Raw genomic sequence first — 23,421 nt, 5'->3', positions numbered from 1 at the left:
AGAGAGAAAAACATCAAGGTGAAAGAAATTCATCAATTGGCTGCTTCCTGTAAGAACCCAGACTGGGACTTGGGATTGAGTCTGCAACCCAGGTACCTGCTCTTGTCCAGGAATCAAACCTGAGACCCTTTGGAACACAGGATGATGCTCTAATCACTGAGCACACCTTCCAGGGTTTTGCAGCAGTTTCAAGCCCTGCTGCCGGATGTCTGACTTGCACTAAGCCATGCCCCAGCCATGTGAATTTTTTACTCAAGGTGACTGGTCAATGGACGCATTTACTGGGCCTATACAGTATAAATGTAAAACTACTGTAATACACACAGAAAACTTTTCTGTGAAATTAAACTTTTCATACATACATAATTTTATTTACACCAATGTGTTTACTAGTATATAAGTAAAAACAGGTTAAGTTATTTGCCAATTTTTTAATATATGCCTTTGGAAAATCTACTTTATTATATAACAGACTTACAGCTTTAACAGACACCACTTGGCCCCAATTAGTCTGTTATATTGAGGTTTTACTGTGCTTTCACAAGTTCAAAAATAGACATGCTCGTTTTATTAAATATGCCCTCCTAGTGCCCAGCTGGCATGGCTCAGTGGTTGAGCGTCGACCTATGAACCAGGAGGTTATGGTTCGATTCCCAGTCAGGGCAAATACGTGGGCTGCCAGGCTTGATCCCCAGCAGGGGCATGCAGGAGGCAGCCAATCAACGATTCTCTCTCATTATCGATGTTTCTATCTTTCTCTCCCTCTCCATTCCTCTCTGAAGTCAGTCAATCTATCTATTGTGGGAAGCCGCCCATTGTCTTCACTAGCAGAGAGGTGTGGATAAGGAACCTGAACCCGTTTTCGGAATGGTCAGTTATATGTTGCTTTCTCTCGAGTTTGAAGAGTATGTGACGTTAATGTTAAAGTTGCAAATACTTTATCACGGGAAATTAGTCAAGCACTCTGAAAGTGTTTTTACTCTTAATGTGGTATACAGGGAGATATTAGAATAAGTTTAATAAATTTATCAGTCATTGTTTTTATCAATGTTTTTATATCATGTTTTTATTGTTTTAATGTCATGTCTTTGTTGTTGTTATATTATTTATTAATCAATTTATATATTATTTTCATATACATTTTACTAATTTTCTTTCATCTCTGACACTTCTATTATAGAGAAAGGGAGAATAGCGATATTAAAATATTTCTTCCAATTAATTTCCTTTCAATGTGCACGAATCTGTGCACCAGGCCACGTGTGTGTGTGTGTGTGTGTGTGTGTGTGTGTGTGTATTTTTTTTAAAGAAGATAGATAATAGGAGGATATATTTTTTAATTGATTTCAGAGAGGAAGGGAGAGGAAGAGAGAGAAACATCAATGATGAGAGAAAATCATTGATCGTCTGCCTCCTGCATGCCCCACACTAGGAGATCGAGCCCATCACCCAGGCATGTGCCCTGACCAGGAATCGAACCATGACCTCCTGGTTCATAGGTTGATGCTCAACCACTCAGCCATGCCGGCCAGGCAATTACTTCTCTCCTTATCAGGCGCTTGTTTCTGGTTCTGAGTAACACCTGTGCTGCGGCAAGGGCAGCTGTGGGGAGCTCTTTGGAGGCATCTGGGATGACTTACCAATGTTAACTGAGTCCTCCCAGTCTTCCAGCACCTCCGTGACAATGAGCACATAGACATACGTTCTGTGCTTCCTCTCCTGGTTCTGAGGGCAAAGGGAGGAGGACAGAGGAAGAGTTACTCCTTACAGAGCTGAGATGACTTATGTGAAGTGCACTCTCACACTATGTCCAGAGAGTTAGACACAGGATTCCTTTTACTTTTTATTGTCCTACAGTCAAACATGAACGAGTGCCAGATGAACTATTTGAAAGTGGCCACTTGCATTTGAAGGTAAGCTCCTTGGCTGGGTTTCTGAAGCCAAGACTTTACTCTCTTTTTTCCTTCCCTTCCCTTAAGTGCAACTTCATGTAAATGCTGTGAAAGGCACCAGAAAGAAAAGAGACTGTGGATGGGCAGGGCTTCATCAGTGCAAGCCAGTGATCATCTCTTTTCCTACTAGTCTCTATTCCCTGACTTCTCACTTCCCTTCGCCTCCTCCAAATCTCTACCCCAGTAGATTTCCTTGTTTCTCTCTCTTTTGCTATAGCTGCTTAATCTTCCATTTTCCCTCTGTCTTCTCTACACTTATCTACCCCCTCACATCTTAGGAGGAAAGGTAGAGAGATAGAGATGGGGATAAATAATACTTACAAATAATATTCTAGCTCTTGGAGGAGACAAAGACTACAATGGACTTAATATTTATGCCCCCACCCCTCAATTTATATGGTGAAATCACATTCCCCAATGTGATGGTTTCGAGGTGGGGCCTCTGCGGCTGACCCTCAGGAATGGAATTAGTGCCCTTATAACAGAGACCTAGAGAGCAACCTTTCGTTTTCCACCACATGAGGACAGAAACAGCCGTCAATGAAGCAGGAAGCAGGTGCTCATCCAGACACTGAATCTGCTAGTGCCTTGATCTTCCACTTACAGCCTCCAGAATTATGAAAAATCAATTTCTATTATTAATAAGCCACTTAGTTTATGATATTTTGTTCAGCATCTTGAATGGACTAAGACAAAGATATATTTGGTTATTAATACGATAACAAATGTACCAAAGATTTTAACAGACTTACCTCAAAAATTCCAACTAATCTTCCCAATGTCCCTTTTACTCCAGCCTGAAAAGTGGGAAAAAAATTAACATTGATGTTGTTTATATTGCTGTCTCATTCTGATTCTTCTGAGCAGTTTTGTAAAATAGAAATGAAAAACAAAAGGACACATTTTGGCGGGAGTCACACCAGTGTTTCATGTGTCACTGACAAGAGCATGTCGCCTCCTCCCAGGCTCTCCCCACACTGCAGAGCTGGCCAAACAGAGCAGATAATCAAGGCCACGGATTACTTCATTCATTTATTCATTTGTTCAACAAATGCACACTGAATGCCTAATATGAGCCAGATAACACCATGTACCAGGGATACAGTGATGAACAGGTTAGAACAAAAGGGCAAGGCCCTTATCTGACTTGTTCTTGGATGTCTATGTACAGTGTGCCCAGGACAGAGCTCAGCACCCGGCAGGAGTTCAGCAAAACTAAGTCAACAAAAACATACACCTGGTCATTGTGCCAGTGACAGGTACTGACAGGGATGCACAGAGCAATGTGAAGGTCAGCAGGGATGAGGAGAGCGCCAACTTCATCCAGTGGTTAGGCATTTGAGTATATACTCTCTATCTCCGATTATTTTATTTATTTATATAATTTTAAGATCTGTATCTTTCTAATGTATTATTCAATCTATTCCAATTTACTACTTTTATTTTAAGCTGTATCCGGGCTAGAGTTATCCTATCTATAGTCTGCAATTTAGTTGATATTTTTAATTTCTACATGTTCTTTACATATCTATCTGTCTCCATTACATACGATTTTGTTTCCATGTTTTGTTCTTTTAAAATAGAAGCTATTCCTTTATTTATTTCTTGACCATCTGAATATGTTTCAGTTCTCTGTCAGGCCATGCTACAAAATTCATTGAATCGGAAGTGCATTCATGTTCCAGCTGGTGAAGGCGTACTTGTGAGGGGCTCTCACCGGGTCTTGACCTTTAGCGCTCCTGCTCCAAGGTGACCTGTGAATGCTGCAGACAGAGCCACGGAGTCAGAGGCGGCTTGGCTCCATCCTTCATGTGCACTGCATCTGTGTCCTCTCCCTACCGAGGTCCACATCTTTCTAAGTCTCAGCTCCTGGTGTCCTTCCCATCAGGCACCTGGGCCCCACTCCAAGGGTCCAGGCTGCATTCTGCGGAGCCACTCTGTTTCTGATCTATGGAGGATTACTTCATTCATTCATTCATTCATTCATTCAACAAATACACACTGAATGCCTAATCTGAGCCAGATAACACTTTGCTCTTGAGCCAGACTATGACTTTTTAGCTTTTGCTTTTTATATCTGTCTCACAGGTCACCTTGGAGCAGGAGCCCTAAAGGTCAAGACCTGGTGAGAGCCCCTCACAAGTACGCCTTCACCAGCTGGAACATGAATGCACTTCCGATTCAACGAATTTTGTAGCATGGCCTGACAGAGAACTGAAACATATTCAGATGGTCAAGAAATAAATAAAGGAATAGCTTCTATTTTAAAAGAACAAAACATGGAAACAAAATCGTATGTAATGGAGACAGATAGATATGTAAAGAACATGTAGAAATTAAAAATATCAACTAAATTGCAGACTATAGATAGGATAACTCTAGCCCAGATACAGCTTAAAATAAAAGTAGTAAATTGGAATAGATTGAATAATACATTAGAAAGATACAGATCTTAAAAATATATAAATAAATAAAATAATCGGAGATAGAGAGTATATACTCAAATGCCTAACTAGGCTGGGCTATTTACCAGTTTTTAAAATTGAGCCTTAGGCCTGGCCATGGTGTCTCCATGGTTGAGCATCGACCTTTGAACCACAAGGTCACGATTCAATTCCCAGTCAGGGCCAGGAGGCAGATAATCAACGACTCTCATTACTGATGTTTCTCCCTCTCTCCCTCTCCTTCCCTCTCCGAAATCAGTAAAAATGTATTTAAAAATGTAAATAAAATTGGGATTTAGCAGTTTTCTTAGGAGGAGGCTCTTCTTTAGTAAGAAAGAGAATTTCAGTTCTTAAAAGTCATAGTGCTGAAAAAGACAGATTCCTCAGGGGCAAAGGCCCTCCATGGCAAGGTTCACTATAACCATTTTACTTTTTCATCATTTTCCACAGTCCAACTTCCATCTACCAGCTCTCTCTCACATGCTGCCACTAGGAATTGGGCTGTTATTTTTATCTCTCATGTGACTCTTGCATGTAGGTTGGGGTAGGTGTCAGGGTCACATCTGACAGATTTCTGGCCCAGACATTGGGGATAAGATTTGGTTCAGGGTACACGTAAGGTGGTCCGGCCAAGGTGCTGGTATGAACCTGTCTTTCTCAAATTCATTTGAAGCAGTTATAATGTCAATCTGTATGTCACAAGTTCCTACTCCAGAGGAGACTATTTAAAAGTCCTTCTTGCCCTAACCGGTTTGGCTCAGTGGATAGAGCGTCAGCCTGTGGACTCAAGGGTCGTCCCAGGTTCGATTCCGGTCAAGGGCATGTACCTTGGTTGCGGGCACATACCCAGTAGGGAGTGTGCAGGAGGCAGCTGATCGATGTTTCTAACTCTCTATCCCTCTCCCTTCCTCTCTGTAAAAATCAATAAATATATATTTTTTTTAAAAGAAAGTAAAAGTCCTTCTTAGCAGGAAGACATCTAAATAGCCCTGGCCAGTGTAGCTCAGTGAATAGAGCGCCAACCCATTCACGGAGGAGTCCCAGGTTCAATCCTGGTCCAGGTCAGGGCACGTGCAGGAGGCAATCAATCAATGTGTCTCTCTCACATTGATGTCCCTGTCTGACTCTCTCCCCCTCCCTTCCACTCTCTTTAAAAAATCAATCAATGGAAAAAATATCCTCAGGTGAGGATTAGCAACAACAATAAAAAAGAAATCCAAATATATGATCTATTGGCCTTTATTATTCAACCATACTCAGGTAAACTTTAAAATACTAATTCTAGCACTTTCGGTCTAGTCAACAAACATAATCTGAGTAAGTGCCTAGTTTTTAAAAAGAAAAAAATCTCAGCCCTGGCCAATTGGCTCAGCTGGTTGGAGCATCCTGTACCCAGAAGGTTGTCGGCTCAATCCCCGTTGGGGTACGTATGGGAGGCAACCTATCAATGCTTCTCTCTCTCACATCAATGTTTCTCTCCCTTAAAAAAAATTCAAATGCCTTTTTCTTTTTATGATGTTTTACTGAAATTGGAAGTATTTATTTGCAAAGGGCTGGACCAATCAGGGAAACGTCCCCATCCTTCCCTCTAGTTCCCCCTCTCCCCCAGTGTGTACATGAGGATTGGGCAGAGGCACTTCTGTGGACAAGCACTTTGAGCCTGCCACTGAAATGACCTCCCACCACAAAGAACCTGGCTTTGTTGTGTAGTAAGGATGGGTACAAAGTGGACCATCACCTGCTGAAACCAACTTTTTACTCTAAGGGAGACATTCGGGCTGACACTGATGACTGTCTAGCCCACAGGCACTCTCCCTCCCTTGCCTTGCTACTGGGAAGTCCAGATGCTGTCAGGTGAGAGCTAAGGCACGTGTGGCGTGGCACAGGGAATCCTACTTTCCTCTGCAGTGACCCACTTCTGGATAAATGGCTCCTGAGACGATGTCTCTCAGGGGTTTCTGGGAAAGATTTCCCATCACGATAAAAAAGCATTGCACAAAAAGAAACCCTATACCTCCTTGCTGTCAAGTGGGAACCTGAAACTTGGAGCTGCAACAGTCATCTTGTGATCATAAGGGGAAGGCCAAGAGAATCAACGAGAAGCTGAACCAAATTCTGACACCGCTGAGCTGCTGAAGCAACGTGATATGCCCAACCTCTGTCTTCTTACGTGAGAAAATTAACTGGTGCTGTTGAAGCCACATTTAGTCAGGTATTCTGGTACTTGTATCAGAAAGCTTCCTGCTACTTCACTTGATTTAAAAGGTAGCTCTGTGAGACACTGGGTATCCAAAAACAAAAATTGTGCACGTTCACAGGAGCTCTAGTATCAACGTTTCCTTTATTAAAGCAATTAAGCCCAGACCCAAAAGGAACTGAGGAGCAACTCCAGTGCAAGTGTCTATAGAGGAAGCCCACAAACAAAAACATATGGCCTTCAATGCATGTAACTTTCTGGTACCTGCCAAACTTTCTATTCCACAAGGAAAGAATCACAGTGAAGACAGATGGAAGTACCAGTAGATGGGAAGCCAGTGTTATGTGAAATCCCTTCCCAAGGTTTTTTTGTTGTTTTTTTTAAATGAAATATTTCAAACATGAAAAGGTGAAGAAAATAATAAACACTGAGCCACATGGGGTCCCTTCAAGATGCGTCAGAATCAGAGTCCTTAAATTTATTTTCTATGTAGCAAACAAATTCTGTGCTAGGCAGTTTGCATTTCTAAATTCAATGAATTAAGAGGAAGTTGTTAAGTGGCACCTCAGTCAGGTAACTTTGACCTGCACAGGTCCAGCGGCTGTTGGTTAAAGGTGGTGGGGTCTCTAGAGGCAAGAGTTGCATTTAGTATTTGCTGAAACCACTGTCAATTATACTGGAGTCAGTGAAAAAGTAATCTGTGGCTATACTTCCTAATGACTAAAACTCTTTCCTGGAATGTGGAGCTGGGTCAGAAAGCAAATACAACTGTTTTGGAAGAGTCATCTGGACTCAATTCATTTAGCAGAATGCACTTGGCTCCTAGCCCAGTAATTCAGTCTCTCTTCAGAGTTCCAACACAAACCAGCTCAAGCACAGTACTATATTCTCTATGGGGGCAGATTCTAATCTCTACACGAAGCCACTGAATTAACTATTCATTAATGGGTAGCATTCAATGATGTGTGATAATGTAGACAGTTTATAAACTTAGTAAAAATATATCTTTTTTTAATTCCAGGCTTTAAAAAATTCGTTGAAAGGTAATTTAGGAGTAGTTATTTGTAGTAAAAGAGAGCTAATCTTTAAATTAGGTTCTCTGAATTTAAAGTTCCTAATAAGTTTAAAATAAGTAATAAGCAAGAAATAATATATATCAATCCTTTGACTACAGAGTGATTTGTTTTTTTAATCTTCGCCCGTGGATATTTTTCCATTGATTTTTTAGAGAGAGTGGAAGAGAGAGGGAAAGACAGAGAGAAATACCGATGTGAGAGAAATAAATCAATTGGTTGCCTTCTGCGCACACCCAGACCAGGGCCCAGACTGGGGAGGAGTCTGTAATGAATGACATGTCCTTGACTGGAATCTAACCTGGGACCCTTTGGTCTGCAGGCCAATGCTCTATCCGCTGAGCCGTACTTGGGCTAAAGAGTAATTCTTTTAAAAAGCTGCTTGATATAAAGCTGCTTAAAAAGATGACTGAATTTACAAAAACGTGACCTACTTAGAATTTTTTATCTATTGAAAGCAAGATATCCCTATTCATGTCTTAAATGATTAGCTTAGAGCAGCAATTTTCAACCGGTGTGCCACAAAAATTTTAAAACATGCAATACCTGACTATTTAGTCAGGGCACTGGCTTCTTTTCCCTTAGACTGTCAAATTAAAAAATGTTAACAGCCCTGGCCGGTTTGGCTCAGTGTATGGAGCACTGGCCTGCAGACTGAAGGGTCCCAGGTTCGGTTCCGGTCAAGGGCATGTGCCTGGGTTGGTCAAGGGCATGTGCCTGGGTTGCGGGCACATCACCAGTGGGGGGCGAGCAGGGGGTGGCTGAATTGATGTTTCTCTCTCACCGATGTTTCTAACTCTCTGTCCCTCTCCCTTCCTCTCTGTGGAAAATCAATAAAATATATTTTTTTAAAAATGTTAAGAGCCAATGCAACAATAGCCATCAAGTGTGTCTAAATCAAAATTATACCTATTTTTTTTTGTCAGATCGGCAAAAAATATCTTTGGATATGCTGCAGAATTTTAGTAATTAGTTTATGTGTGCCATGAGATGAAAATAACTGCCTTAGAGAAACAAAAATATTTAAAGTATTAACCTCAGAGTCAAAGGAAAGAGAAGAAACATAATTCTAAAAATAAAAAATTTTAACTAACAAATGTACTAACTAGTAGATTGACTAAGCATATCAGTCCTTCTTCTTCCTGAGATTCCATCAAAATGGAAGTAGAGGAATAAGACTGGAAGGAGGCTGTTGGAAGAAAAGCAATTTCAAAAATTCCAAGATCACAGTGATGAATGAGGATTGAAAGGTGAAGAAAGGCAAAAGCAGCAGCTCAGCTTCCAGACTCTGGAGAGGTTCCAGGGGAGGACAGGGCAGGAGCACACAGCATGGAAGTGAGAAGGGTCCCGAAAGCCAAAGGTCTAAATACCAAACAGCTATCCCCACACATGGAGAATGGCCAGGAGCCAGGCCCTGTCCCCCAGCCAACTCTGAGGGCTCTCACTGAAGCAGAGAAATAGGGCGGTACTGCAGCTTACTAATGTAGCTATAAACACCCCAGAATAAAGTCCTATTTTGGCATTCTTTTAAAAGACCCCTGACACATCAGCTTCACTTCCCTGCAGATCACTCTGCTGCTACTGCCTCAACCATGACTGTCACGGGACAGCCACGGATCACGTGACCCAAGGAAAGAAAGATCAAAATAAGCAAATGAAAACTGGCTCTGGTCAAAAGAAAAAAAAAAAATCAAGAAAATTTGGGAAAATTAGTTTTTATCTTTAAAGAAACTTGAGAAGGTATGGCATCCTAAACAAGAACAAAATGTATATAAAAGCAACCAAGAATAAAAATGATAACATAGAACTTAAAAATGGTAACTGACAACTTAAAAATGACTAGTAAAACAAAACATTCATTAGAAGAGTTAGAAGATAAGTAAATAAAACTTCCCAAAACATAACAAAACAAAGGGATGGAAATATGACTGGAAAAGAGTAAGAGTAAAGGCTCAAGTCCTGGCTGGGTAGCTCACTGGTTGGAGCATCATCCTGATAGGCCAAGGTTATAGGTTCCATCCCCAATTAGGGCACATAAAAGAATCAACCAATGAATACATAAATAAGTGGGACAACAAATCCATGTTTCTCTTTTCCCCATCCCCTTTATCTCTCTTAAGAAGAGTAAAGGCTCAATCTAGAGCAGCGGTTCTCAACCCGTAGGTCGCAACCCCTTTGGGGGTCGAATGACCCTTTCACAGGGGTCGCCTAAGACCATCGGAAAACACATATATAATTACATATTGTTTTTGTGATTAATCACTATGCTTTAATTATGTTCAATTTGTAACAATGAAAATACATCCAGCATATCAGATATTTACATTATGATTCATAGCAGTAGCAAAATTACAGTTATGAAGTAGCAAGGAAAATAATTTTATGGTTGGGGGTCACCACAACATGAGGAACTGTATTAAAGGGTCGCGGCATTAGGAAGGTTGAGAACCACTGCTCTAGAGGATCTAATATCTAATTAATACAAATTACAGACAAATCACTGAGAAATTTCAAGACCTCAGGGATAAAGAGAAGGACACAACTAAGATCTCCAGAGGAATAAGAACCACACTAGTACTAGGCTTATTATCCACAACACTGAAAATAGTATTTTTAATTTTAAGGGAAAGTGATTTTCAATAAAAAATTCTTTTTAGCAAAACCTTCAGTGAGACATTGACCAGTTGACTCCCGTACACACCCCAGCTGGGAATTAAACTTGCCACCTGCGTATGTGCCCTGATCGGGAATCAAACTGGCAACCTTTTGGTGTACAGGATGATGTTCCAACAAACTGAGCCACCTGGCCAGGACACAATCATCTAGCTTTTAATTTAAAGGCAGAATTGGCAATTTGGTTTGAAATGACAAAAAAAAATTCAATTTTGCCAAATATCACTGTAAAGGTGAGCTTGCTCTTTCTAAAACATTTAGTATTGCATATGCTCAATTCACTCAATAGATATAACAGTTTATTTAAAAGCAGTAAGAAACTACAACTACATTTCTCTCAATTTGCTGCAGAATTTCATCATGCATTTTTTATTTTAGTCATTCTAACAGACATTCAGTTATCTCATTGTTGAATGACATTAAAGGTAATTTTTATTTATTTTTATTTTTATTTTTTTAAATATATTTTATTGATTTTTTACAGAGAGGAAGGGAGAGAGATAGAGAGTTAGAAACATCGATGAGAGAGAAACATCGATCAGCTGCCTCCTGCACACCCCCTACTGGGGATGTGCCCGCAACCCAGGTACATGCCCTTGACCGGAATCGAACCCGGGACCCTTGAGTCCGCAGGCCGACGCTCTATCCACTGAGCCAAACTGGTTTCGGCAAAGGTAATTTTTAAAAAAGTAAACATTTAAAAATTATTAATTTAGATAACAAAAATGAGTTAGTATCTTTTATACATATTCAAAATAAAAAGAAATGAAGGCTTCAATAGTATGTTTAGCTCTGCTTGACCAAAAGGACAACTTTAAACAGATAACCTCTTGAAGTCCCTTCAACAATGTGATTCTATGACCCTATAAAAATAAATTCCAATTAAAACCATAGTACCTATATGTACAGGCATGTTCCCTCAGTTTCTCAAGTCTAAAGATCTCTGTGAGGAGAGGAATCGAAGATGGCGGCGTAGGTAAACACCGGAGACTGCCGCCGTAAACAACCACTTCAAAAATACAACTAAAAGTCGGAACGGACATCACCCAGAACCACAGGAAGGCTGGCTGAGGAGAGACTCTTCAACTAGAAGCAAAAACAACAGCATTCTGACGCACAGAGGAGGCGCAGTGTGGAAAATTTAAAGGTACGGTGGTGTGGCGGTGAGGTGGTGCGCACGCAAAGCGGGCTGGTGGCTGAGGGCGCGGTTGTCGTTTTCACTCAGGAGGGAGTCTCAGACTCTGGGCTACAGATCCGGGCGAGTCTCTAGGGACCCAGACTCAAACGGGAGAAGCGGGACTGTCTGGCTACGGCCCCTCCGAGGTTTGCAGCGGTTGCTGGGACAGGACTGAGAGCGGCCATAGTTGCTCCCTCCCCCCGCCCTGTTGAGCCCGCCCCGCCCAGGCCCTGAGCAGAGCCATTTGCTGATCGCCTCAGGCAAAGGCTGGATTAGCGCCTCCCCAGAAGACAGACGCTTTCCAAACAGCTGATTCCTACAGCCAGTCGGCCTGGTGGTCAAATCCCTCTAGTGTTAACTACAACAATTAAGGCTTGGCTAGAACAAGACGGTGCACAGAGACCACAAGGGGGTACACCAAGAAAGCATAAAAGATGTGGAGACAAAAAAACATGACAGAAATGGAGGATATGGAGCTAAGAATCGCAATTTTGAGGGCTTGCCATAAATTTGTGCAGAGCCTCACGAAAACTAATGAGACCCTCGATGCTACGATAAAGAAATTAGAAAGTAAGCATACACGGACTGAAATAAAGAATATTATACCCAATAGCAGACCAGAGGAGCACAAGAATCAAACCAAAGATTCGACAAAAAACACCCAATTGGAAAAGCAAAATGAAAAAAGAATCCGAAAGTGTGAAGATAGTGTAAGGAGCCTCTGGGACAGCTTTAAGCGGACTAATATCAGAATTATTGGAGTGCCAGAAGATGAGAGACAGCAAGATATTGAAAACCTATTTCAAGAAATAATGGCAGAAAACTTCCCCCATCTGGAGAAAGAAATGGACTTACAGGTCCAAGAAGCGCAGAGAACCCCAAACAAAAGGAATCCAAAGAGGACCACACCAAGACACATCATCATTAAAATGCCAAGAGCAAAAGACAAAGAGAAAATCTTAAAAGCAGCAAGAGAAAGAGGCTCAATTACCTACAAGGGAATACCCATACGACTGTCAGCTGATTTCTCAACAGAAACTTTGCAGGCCAGAAGGGAATGGCAAGAAATATTCAAAGTGCTGAATACCAAGAACCTACAACCAAGATTACTTTATCCAGCAAAGCTATCATTCAGAATTGAAGGTCAGATAAAGAGCTTCACAGATAAGGAAAAGCTAAAGGAGTTCATCACCGCCAAACCAGTATTATATGAAATGCTGAAAGGTATCCTTTAAGAAGAGGAAGAAGAAGAAAAAGGTAAAGATACAAATTATGAACAACAAACATGCATCTATCAACAAATGAATCTAAGAATCAAGTGAATAAATAACCTGATGTACAGAATGAACTGGTGATTATAATAGAATCAGGGACATAGAAAGGGAATAGACTGACTATTCTTGGGGGGAAAAGGGGTGTGGGAGATGCGGGAAGTGACTGGACAAAAATCATGCACCTATGGATGAACACAGTGGGTGGGGAGTGAGGGTGGAGGGTGGGGTGGGAGCTGGAAGGAGGGGAGTTATGGGGGGAAAAAAGAGGAACAAATGTAATAATCTGAACAATAAATATTTAAAAAAAAAAGATCTCTGTGATGTTCTCATGTAGTTTTGCACCCAGAACTGTGCTGGTCACACACCTATAACTAGCTGATGGTCTTTCTTTCAGCTCTCATAAACCTCAGTGAAAGCATGTCATGGAGGAGCTCTTGGTTGGAAATAATACTCTCAAAAGTTGCAGTTCATTTACACAATGGAATACTAACTCTGCCGTAAAAAGGAAGAAAAACTTACCCTTTGCGACAGTATGGAGGGACCTGGAGAGCATTATGCTAAGTGAAATAAGCCAGTCAGAGAAAGATAAGTACCATATGATTTCACTCATATGAGGAATTTAATGAACAAACAGACTACCAAGCAAAATAGAGATAGATTCATAGACGGAGCAGGCAGACAGCTCTGGTGGGGGAGGAAGAGTGTTGGGGGTGGAAGGATTGAGCAAGCAAGAAAAAAAAAGAGAGAACTCATGGACAACAGTTTGGTGAGTGGGGGGGATGAGGTGGAAGAGGGCATAGAGGGGATAAATGGTGGTGGACAATTCTATATATACTAGAGGCCCAGGGCACGAAAAAAGTGCAAGGGGGCGGGGGGGGGGGGGGTCCCTTAGCCTGGCCTGTGCCCTCTCCAATCCAGGATCCCTCTCGAAATCCGGGACCCCTGGCTCCTAACCACTCGCCTGCCTGCTTGCCTGCCTGATTGCCCTAACCACCTCTGCTTGCTGGCCTGATGCTCCTAACTGCCTCTGCCTTGGCCCCAGCCACCGTGGCTTTGTCTGGAAGGACGTCTGGAAGATGTCCGGTTTAATTAGCATATTGCCCTTTTATTAGTATAGATAAAAGCCTAAGTGATTGTCCGACCAGTAGCTATGACGCACAACGACCACCAGGGGGCAGATGCTCAAGCAAGGAGCTGCCAAGCTGCGGTGACTTCGCAGCTGTGGTTCTTGGGTGATGTACCTGGAACCAGAGAGGAGGGAGCCCGATTCCGGGGTGCGTCACCTGAGAACCACCATCTCGCAATCCAGGATCCCTTGGGGGATGTGGAAAGCCAGTTTCAGCCTGATCCCCGCAGGCCAGGCCAAGAGACCCCACCAGTGCACAAATCTGTGCACCAGGCCTCCACTCTATAATAATAAAGGGGTAATATGCTAATTTGACCAGAAGTCTGGCCCCGATTGCTTGGCGCTATATACGGGTGCGAGTGGTGGCTGCCAGCCCCAGATGCCCCTCAGGGCTTCTCCACCTCCCCCTGCTCCTGAGGGGTGATCAATGCTGGTAGCTGCCTCTCCCACCCACTTCCGGCGACAGCCCCACTTGCACCCACTGCCAGCGCCATAGCTGCTGTTCGCACCCACTGCTGGCACCGGCCCCGGCCCCGCCCGCAGCCAAGGCTGGAGCTGCTGCTTGCACCCGCTGCCGGCACCTGGCGCCAGTCCTGATCGCTCAGCGCCGTAAGCACGTGTGAACTGTGGCTGCCGGCCCCAATTGCCCCTGAGGGCTTCTCCACCTCTCCCTGCTCCTAAGGGGCGGTTGGGGCAGCAGCCGATGCTTGCACCTGCTGATGGCACCGGCCCAATCACTCTGCGCCATCAGCGGGCGAGAGCAGAGCCAGCACTGTCAGCACGTGGGAGCAGTGGTGGCGGAAGCAGGGCTGCCGGCAGACAGGGGACCTGGGGCCACAGTCAGAGGGGCCAGGCGGGGGCACAGAGGATAGGCTGAGACCTGCCCCTGTGCCCACCCATGGCAGCCTTGCAGCCCACAGTTCCTTTCAAGGTGCACGAATTCGTGCACCGGGCCCCTAGTTACTATAAGCCATTAGGAAAAACCAGCAGGCCCTGGTCAGGTTACTCATTGGTTGAGCGTCTTCCTGATATACCAAGACTGTGGATTTGATCCCTAATCAGGGCACATACAAGAATCAACAAATGAAATAAATAAAATAAAAACAAAACCAGCAGGATGGAGCCTCTCCTCCAGATTCACTATCTAAGACTGTGTCAATACCACGGTGATTTAAGCAGAAGGAACAGCAAGTAGAAAGGCCCCGAAGGGGAAGAGGGGCAGAGGGGGCTACCAGTGTGGGTGGGGCACAGTGAACTAAAGAGAGGAGGGTGAGATGAGGTCCCAGAGGGAGGCAGACTGTAGGCCATTCTAAGAGTTTCAGCTTAGAAAGCCTTCAAGTGATGCGACCTAACCTGATTTCTTTAACAGAATCACTTTTCCCTGGTGTTGGAAATAGACGGAAGGGGTTAAGAGTGCAGAGTGAAGGTGGGCAGAGCAATCAGGAAAGAGGTGATTGTGACTTGGACTAAGGTGATAGTCACAGAGGTGGTGAGAAGTGGTTGGATTCTGGGTATACTAGTATGTACTCTAAAGGGAAAGCCAACAATATTGGCTAATAAACTAGATATTGGGTATGAGAAAAAAGAAATTAAGGGTAACTCCTAGTTTTGGGGGTTAAGCAAATGAAAGAATAGAGTTGCCATTCACTGAGATGGGGCAGACTGCTGGAGGAGCAGCTTTCGGAGAAGACAGTGGAATCCCAGGTTATTTCATATATATTAAGTTGCAGGTGCCCACTGGACATCTAAATGGAAATACCAAGTAGGCAGGTTAAGGAGAGCTGTGGTTGGGGATGAATGGTCATCCAGTCATCCACCCATCTTCCTACCCATTCACTAACCCGCACCCCTACCCCCACCCCCACCTACTCTGTTTAAAACCTTGAGACTGGATGGATCACCAAGGAGTAGATGAGACACCAATAAGGAAAGAAAAGACTGAACTCCAGGACATTCAACCATAAGGGAGGAATAAAGCAAAGACACCTCAGATGCATGAGAAAAGTCAGGAACGTATGGAGTCCTGGAAGCCTACTAGAAAAAGTTATTAAAACATTTTTTTCCCAACAGTATTCTGCTTCCAGCCTAATTCTTCCAGCTGAATCCCCAGACATCATATCATGGATAAGACATCCCTACTGTACCTTGCCTGAATTTATGTCTCAGAGAAACTATGACACCACATGATTATTCCTGTTTTAGGTTTTGTTAGGCAGCAATAAATAATGGACTCAGTTCTTAAATCCGTAATTGTCAGCATCACCAACAAAAGAATTCATATAAATAAATTCAACAGCAATATCCTTTAGTTTTCAGGCTGATTAGCACATCTGATGATTCTTCATGGATTACTTCTACTCTTACTCCTTTAAACATTAACCTGGTCATCTGGAAACAGAGTAAACTGTCTCAATGATCTCCATGTGGGCCATTTCTTTCCCAACTACCTTACTGTCACCAATCATTTTATTAAAAAAAAAAAAATTATAGCCCTGGCCGGTTTTCTCAGTGGTTAGAGTGTTAGCCTGTGGACTGAGGGGTTGTGGGTTCAATTCTCAGTCAAGGGCACAAACCTTGGTTGCAGGTTCCTCAGTCCCTGTAGGGGAGTGTGCAGGAAGCAACCAATTGATGTGTTTCTCTCACATCGATGTTTCTCCCTCTCTCTCTCCCCCATCCTCCCTTCTACTCTCTCTAGAAATCAATGGGAAAAAATATCCTCGGATGAGTATTAAAAATAATGATAATAAAAATAAATAAATAAATGAAAATTATAATAATAGCAAGATCAGATTTCAAAGCTAAAAATAAACTTGCACCAAAAGCAAAAACAAAAACCTAACTGAAGCATTGCCATCGGCCCCAGAGATGGCTTCTCTTTCATTTCCTTGCACCCAAGGAAAAGACAATACAGCACAGATTTCAGCAATTTTAATTTTAACCTTTCTGAGCACAAGTATGTCCCTTTAGAATTCCTTGGGGGATTGAGGCTATACCATTAAAAACTTTAAATAGTGACTTTTACAACTGCTTGATGGCTTCATATTTCTGCCCAGACTCTGAAAAAAAGATGTGGTTGTAAAAAACATTTAAAGAAAAATTTCTCATGGGGGCCCTGGCCGGGTGGCTTAGCTGTTTGGAGCATCAGCCCATGCACCAAAAGGCTGTGGTTAGATCTCCGGCTGGGGAACATATCGGGGAGGCAGCTGGCTGATGTCTCTCTCTCTCTCAAATCAATAAGAACATATCCTTAGGTGAGGATTAAAAAAACCTTTTTCCCCCACGAGGCTTCCTTCTAGTCCCACATCCTTCCCCAAGAAGTAATCACTCTAACCAGCTTAGTGTTTTCTTTCCAGACTCCATTGGAAACATTTACATATATATAAATATACACAAATATGCTTTAGGACATTTTATTTTACACAAATCGAGCATAGTTTCCATTTCATTTCACTAAATGTCTTAGAGGACTCTCCATGTTGGGATATATAGATTTTCCTTTATTATTTTTACACTGCTGGATGGTAATAGATAATGTGAATGTGCCATAATTGAAGTAATCATTATCTTATTGATTGACACTTAGACTGTTTCCAATTTTTGCTATTACATTTAAAGCTGTGATAAACCTCTTGTACATGCTTTTTTTTTTAAAAGACATCCCATAGCTTTAATTTTTTTAAACATATTTTTATTGATTTCAGAGAGGAAGGAAGAGGGAGAGAGATAGAAACATCAATGCAAAGAGAGAATCATTGATTGGCTGCCTTCTGCACACCCCCTATTGGGGATTGAGCCCACAACCCAGGCATGTGCCCTTAACCAGAATTGATCCCGGGACCCTTCAGTCCGCAGGCCGACTCTCCATCCACTCAGTCAAATCGGCCAGGGCTGTACATGCTTCTTTGTGCTCATGAATAAGCATTTGTCTACAGACACTTAGAAATGAAAATGCCAGTCTAAGATGTAAACTACAAAGCACAGAGAGTTACAAGATTTGATCAAGGCCGCTAAGCCTGTGGTGAGAGAAGAGGGCACAGGGCTGGGATAATAAAAAATGACAGCAGCTGCCGAGACCGGTTTGGCTCAGTGAATAGAGCGTCGGCCTGCGGACTCAAGGGTCCCGGGTTCGATTCTGGTCAAGGGCATGTACCTGGGTTGCGGGCACATCCCCAGTGGGAGATGTGCAGGAGGCAGCTGGTCGATGTTTCTCTCTCATCGATGTTTCTAACTTTCTATCTCTCTCCCTTCCTCTCTGTAAAAAATCAATAAAATATATTAAAAAAAAAAAAAAATGACAGCAAAGACAAAAGTTAGAAAACCCCTGCCGCCTCCTCTTTTCTAGTTTACTTTTTTTACGAACCTCCCAGCTCACTTTCATGTCCGATATTTGAGGGTAGTGTTGAGAAAAGTGTCAGACAAGCAGGAAGGCTGATAGTAAAAAACACAGAAGGAAATACACTGAAACGTTACTATAGTAGGGAGTATGAAATTTTTAAGTTTGTTCTTTTTACTTTTCTGTTTTTCAAAATGTCCACACTGAATAAGAATATATGGAAAAACATACTTAAAATTTACGTTACGTCATCAACAAAAGAACTCACATTTTTTAAAAAAGCACTTACGCATCAGCCTGGAAAGTCATGAAAGCTTCCATAAAATGTAGCGACTGAGCTGAAAACTCATAGAGGCCTGCCCAAGAAACCAGGGGACGGGCAGGCTGTCTAGCTGGAGGCAACCACAGACATTATGTCCATGTGGGGCAGGTCCTGAAGTGGGAAGCAGTTGCAATGACTGGTGTACAGTGTGCAAGAGAATACTGACATTTCTAAGGCTCTTAATACATGCTGCCCCTTTCTTCATCATTGACAGAATTAGGTTTTTAAATTTAGCAAATTTGGTAAGGGCAATTCAGGAGCTTATTTTAACTGGCATTTATCTGATGACTAGTGAGATGGAATATATATGTTTTTAAATTTCCTCTCCGCTTAGAAGTGGGAAAGCCCAGGGAGGAACAAGCATCTATCTTTCCTCTCCTGCCACGAGTTTGCAAGTCACAGAGCAGTAGTGCTCCTCTCACCAACGTGCCAGGCCTAGAACCTCCTCATCTGTGGCCTCGTCTGCCAGGCCATCAGGACCTGCTCTTTTCCTCTTACCATCTGCCATGTTCAGGACACTGGCCCCAACCCTAACTGAGCTTACAGCAGAAACTTGGCAAATAAATGACCAATTAAGCATGAGTAACTAAGCAAGTAGGATCTGGGGGACAAAAGAAACTCCAAGATCATTCCAAATAGGTTTTCCACAAGTGCGACCACCCCAGGAGCACTAAGGAATTGCGTGCGGGTGTGTTTGGTCCTGGGATGAGGGAAGGAAGCACTGGAAAGTAGGAAGGAACCAGGAGTGCTAGATATTCTGCATAAGGAGGACGGCCTCACCCAAGACTTCTTTTCAAAATCCTGCCACACATTTATGTGTAAAATCTGGTTTAACTATCTGAGCCTAGAACTCAATTTTTTTCTAATCTATGAACATTAATACAGGAGACTGCTTTTATAAGGATAAAATAAGTGCCTATAAAAATTATATATAAATATATAAATTAATCAATTAGCTAATTCATTAATTAATTTACTATAGAAAGAAGGTATCAAGTTTGACAAGGTTGAGAACCACTCTGATCTAAGCAATCATTCGCAATTGTAGGAGAGGTAGAGAATGGCTAGCTGTGCATAACAGGGTTTTTGCCATGTAATGCTCACATCCTCATCAACCCATCCAATAAAGGGTACCTACAGGTCAAAGGTCTACACAGAAGCAATACAAAACCCCTCTACCCAGTTCTTAGGTTGTATTTCCTAATCTGGTTTACTATTTTTATGCCTGAATCAAACTGTAATCCAGATACACACACACACACACACACACACACACACACACGCACACACACACCCAGGCGCGTGCGGCGTGCTACTCTCTTGTTGATGCCAATTACTTGCTTTTTAATATTGACTTTCCATTTACCACCAATTCACACCAACCTAGATCCAATTCCTAAATAATCCAAATTAGCACCAAGGGCTAATCATTCTATTCTACCCCTACCAGTATTCCTCCCTAAAATCAACAGGTTCACATTAAATAGCTTAGAATACACTCACAGGCTCTATAATGCTTCTCCTGATAATATCCATAATGCAAATATATTCATATTATTTGTAACACAAAGCAAGTAATGTTACTGAAATCAATGTTACTGAAAAAAGATATAAACATAAAAAACTTACGATAAAACCTTTTTTTAAAAGGTAACTTTTAAATATATATATATATATATTTTTATTGATTTCAGAGAGGAAGGGAGAGGGAGAGAGAGATAGAAACATCAATGATGAGAGAATCATTGATTAGCTGCCTCCTGCATGCCCCCCACTGGGGATCGAGTCAGCATCCGGGCATGTGTCCTTGACCGGAACCAAACCCGGGACCCTTCAGTCCGCAGGCCGACGTTCTATACACTGAGCAAAACCGGCTACGGCTTAAGCTAAAACCTAAAATGTCAAATTTGAAATAGAAATAGTAACATGAAATTATGATTTTTCTTTTAAAATGCTTTCTATTGCTGTCTACTCAAAGGATCTAGGAGTAATCACATCCCAGTAACAGTGAATATACCTACTACCCTAACCTTGGTTTCTAAATAACATTCTCCAGGCCAGCTGGTGTGGCTCAGTGGTTGAGCATCGATCTATGAACTAGGAGGTCATGGTTCAATTCCTGGTCAGGGTACATGCCCACATTGTGGGCTCGATCCCCAGTGTGGGGTGTGCAGGAGGCAGCCGATCAATGATTCTCTCTCATCACTGATATTTCTATCTCTCTCTCCCTTCTTCTGTGAAATCAAAATACATATTTTTAAAAATGTATTTGAACTTTTTCATGATTATTAAAAATGAGCAAAATCAGCCATGGAATTATGGTAATAAACAATCATCTTTGTGTTTCATTCTGCCAGGAACATGTTGCTTTTGTAAACATAAAAATGGCAAGCTATAGTAATCACCAGCTAATCAAGTAATCAAACTGGCTACACTAGCAACAGCACTAAGTGCTAGAAAAAGAACGTAAAAGCCCTCAGAATAAGAGCCCTGTTCAGATTATATTGTTTCTATTTTTAAGGTGAAAAATTTTACAAACAACTCTAATGGAATTTCCTAGTCAAAAGCACCTATATATTTAAACTAAAATGGTAATGAACACAAATATGTAATAACCTTTTGAATACAACTTTCCATAAAGCCAAGAGTACCCACTTAAAAATTCTCACTTTATGGTCGACTCTAGAAGTAACCATGGAAGTGACCCAGGAGTAGCAGAGGTGCCTCTCCTGAAAGAAGAGGCCTCCTTGCTCTGGGGCCAGAGTTGAATTACACTCTCGGCCATGAGAGCACAGAGCAAAAGCTGAGCACAGGACCTCACAGCACCTCGCCAGTCCCTTCACAGGGGGTAGTGTCTTTGCCAAGGTCTCCTTTCATCCTGAATTGTAACTGAGCGGAAAGGCCCTTTCTAATTCTCAGCTGCCAGAAACAAGAGATTCAATATGACTTACTTAAGGGCCTTTGCCAGAGATCTGGGGGATTCATCCTGTCCTCTAACATAAAACAGCCTCACACCAGCATCCACACTCAGACCTGGTACGATTTCACTGTTCATTTTATAGAGTCAAAATTATTTTTCTTAAGGAAAAGCTCTTAATTTCTTTTGTTATATTTTTGTGCATATGCTTTTCCTAGGAGGGCAGAATAAAGATGCTTCTACACACAAATATATATGTTTATGTTAGGTGAACAAAGGCTTTACTGAAGTTTTAAATCATATCTCCCATTAAATTATTAAAATAATAAATAATCAGAATAAGATCCTATATAATAAAAGCCTAATATAAAAATTGACCGAAGGGCGGAATGACTGGCACAACAACTGGTTGCCATGATGCACACTGACTACCAGGGGTCAGACGCTCAACGCAGGAGTTGCCCCCAGCCCGCAGGCCCCAGGCTGGCCAAGGCAGGTGTCAGCGGGGGGCCTCCCAATCGCCCTATCGATTGCCCCACAGATTAGCCCTGATCGCCAGCCAGGTCTAGGGATCCTACCCGTGCACAAATTTCATGCACCAGGCCTCTAGTCATTATATATAATATATTAAAAGATATAATTGTCTTTTAATGTGGTCACTAAAGGAGTTAAAAATATATCTTCTTACCAAGTAAAAATAAAGACATGGTAGTACTTACAAAAACACAATTTATCTTAGGGAAAGTAGTGTTCACCATATTGTTGTACTTCATAGTTTCCTCCTCAAGATCTTGAATATGTTTGACACCTGATACATATTTATGGCTACTTTCTGCCAAACTTTTTATTTTCAACGATTTCAAACATATAGGAAATTTTTTCCTATTTTTGTACTTATTTTTTAATATAAATCTATAGGTACAAATAGCCATACATGTACATTATTAATATTCATATTTATGTGATTTAAAACTTGTTACAAATTAAATAATGGAAATTCAGAGAATGTTTTCTAAATAAAGCCTGCTTTTCAACAAACCAATGGGGTTGATTTGTGATCTCTTTTTTGATTTGTAGTAATTTACATCTGGATATATTTTCTCATATTAACAATCCATTAAACAGTAAAATATTCCCAAGGTTAAAAATGTTTATTTGCTTGAACTTATTTAGGAGACTAAAAGCAAACTCTGGCCCTAATCGGTTTGGCTCAGTGGATAGAGCGGCCTGCGGACTCAAGGGTCCCAGGTTCGATTCCGGTCAAGGGCATGTACCTTGGTTGCGGGCACATCCCCAGTAGAGGGTGTGCAAGAGGCAGCTGATTGATGTTTCTCTCTCATCGATGTTTCTAACTCTCTATTCCTCTCCCTTTCTCTCTGTAAAAAATCAGTAAAATATATTAAAAATAAATAAATAAATAAAAGCAAACTCTGTTCTTCTAAGAAACTGGAGCTTAGTTTACAGATAAAAATAAAGTAAAAATCTGGAGCACAGCTCATCCACCAAATTAAGAACCCATCTTTGCCCTAACCGGTTTGGCTCAGTGGATAGAGCAGTGGCTCCCAAACTTATTTGGCCTACCGCCCCCTTTCCAGAAAAAATATTACTCAGCGCCCCCTGGAAATTAATTTTTTTAAAATTTTAATAGCAATTAAACAGAAAGATATATGTTTAATATTTCTACCTTTTTCATAAAATATAGTAAAGAAAGGTGTAAATTAGAAACATTGAAGTTTGAAATTATGAAACTATTTATTGAACTCAGAATAGAAAGGTAATACAAAAAAAGTTAAAACAAATGCACCTGTGGCCATCACCGCCCCCCCCTGGATCGCTGCAGCGCCCACCAGGGGGTGGTAGCGCCCACTTTGGGAATCACTGGGATAGAGCGTCGGCCTGCAGACTGAAGGGTCCCAGATTCGATTCTGGTCAA

The 23,421-nt window shown here is 41.9% G+C and overlaps 1 protein-coding gene across 1 annotated transcript in view; it reads right to left on the bottom strand.

Moving 5' to 3' along the window:
* NUDT3 (nudix hydrolase 3) overlaps positions 1-23,421 on the bottom strand; it is a 101,795-nt gene that overhangs the window by 16,103 nt on the left and 62,271 nt on the right. Inside the window, exons 3-4 of the mRNA XM_070418737.1 lie at positions 2,705-2,749; positions 1,641-1,725 (exon numbers count right to left, since the gene is read on the bottom strand). Of these exons, the coding sequence (XP_070274838.1) occupies positions 1,641-1,725; positions 2,705-2,749 (130 nt within the window). The remainder of the gene's footprint in view (positions 1-1,640; positions 1,726-2,704; positions 2,750-23,421) is intronic.

This window comes from Myotis yumanensis, unplaced genomic scaffold, assembly GCF_028538775.1.
Source record: "Myotis yumanensis isolate MYYU_CA2020_CCGP unplaced genomic scaffold, mMyoYum1.0.hap1 SCAF_6, whole genome shotgun sequence".
Lineage (NCBI taxonomy): Eukaryota > Metazoa > Chordata > Mammalia > Chiroptera > Vespertilionidae > Myotis > Myotis yumanensis.
The sequence above is the reverse complement of the archived record's forward strand: the minus strand, read 5'-3'. Positions and strand labels throughout refer to the sequence as shown.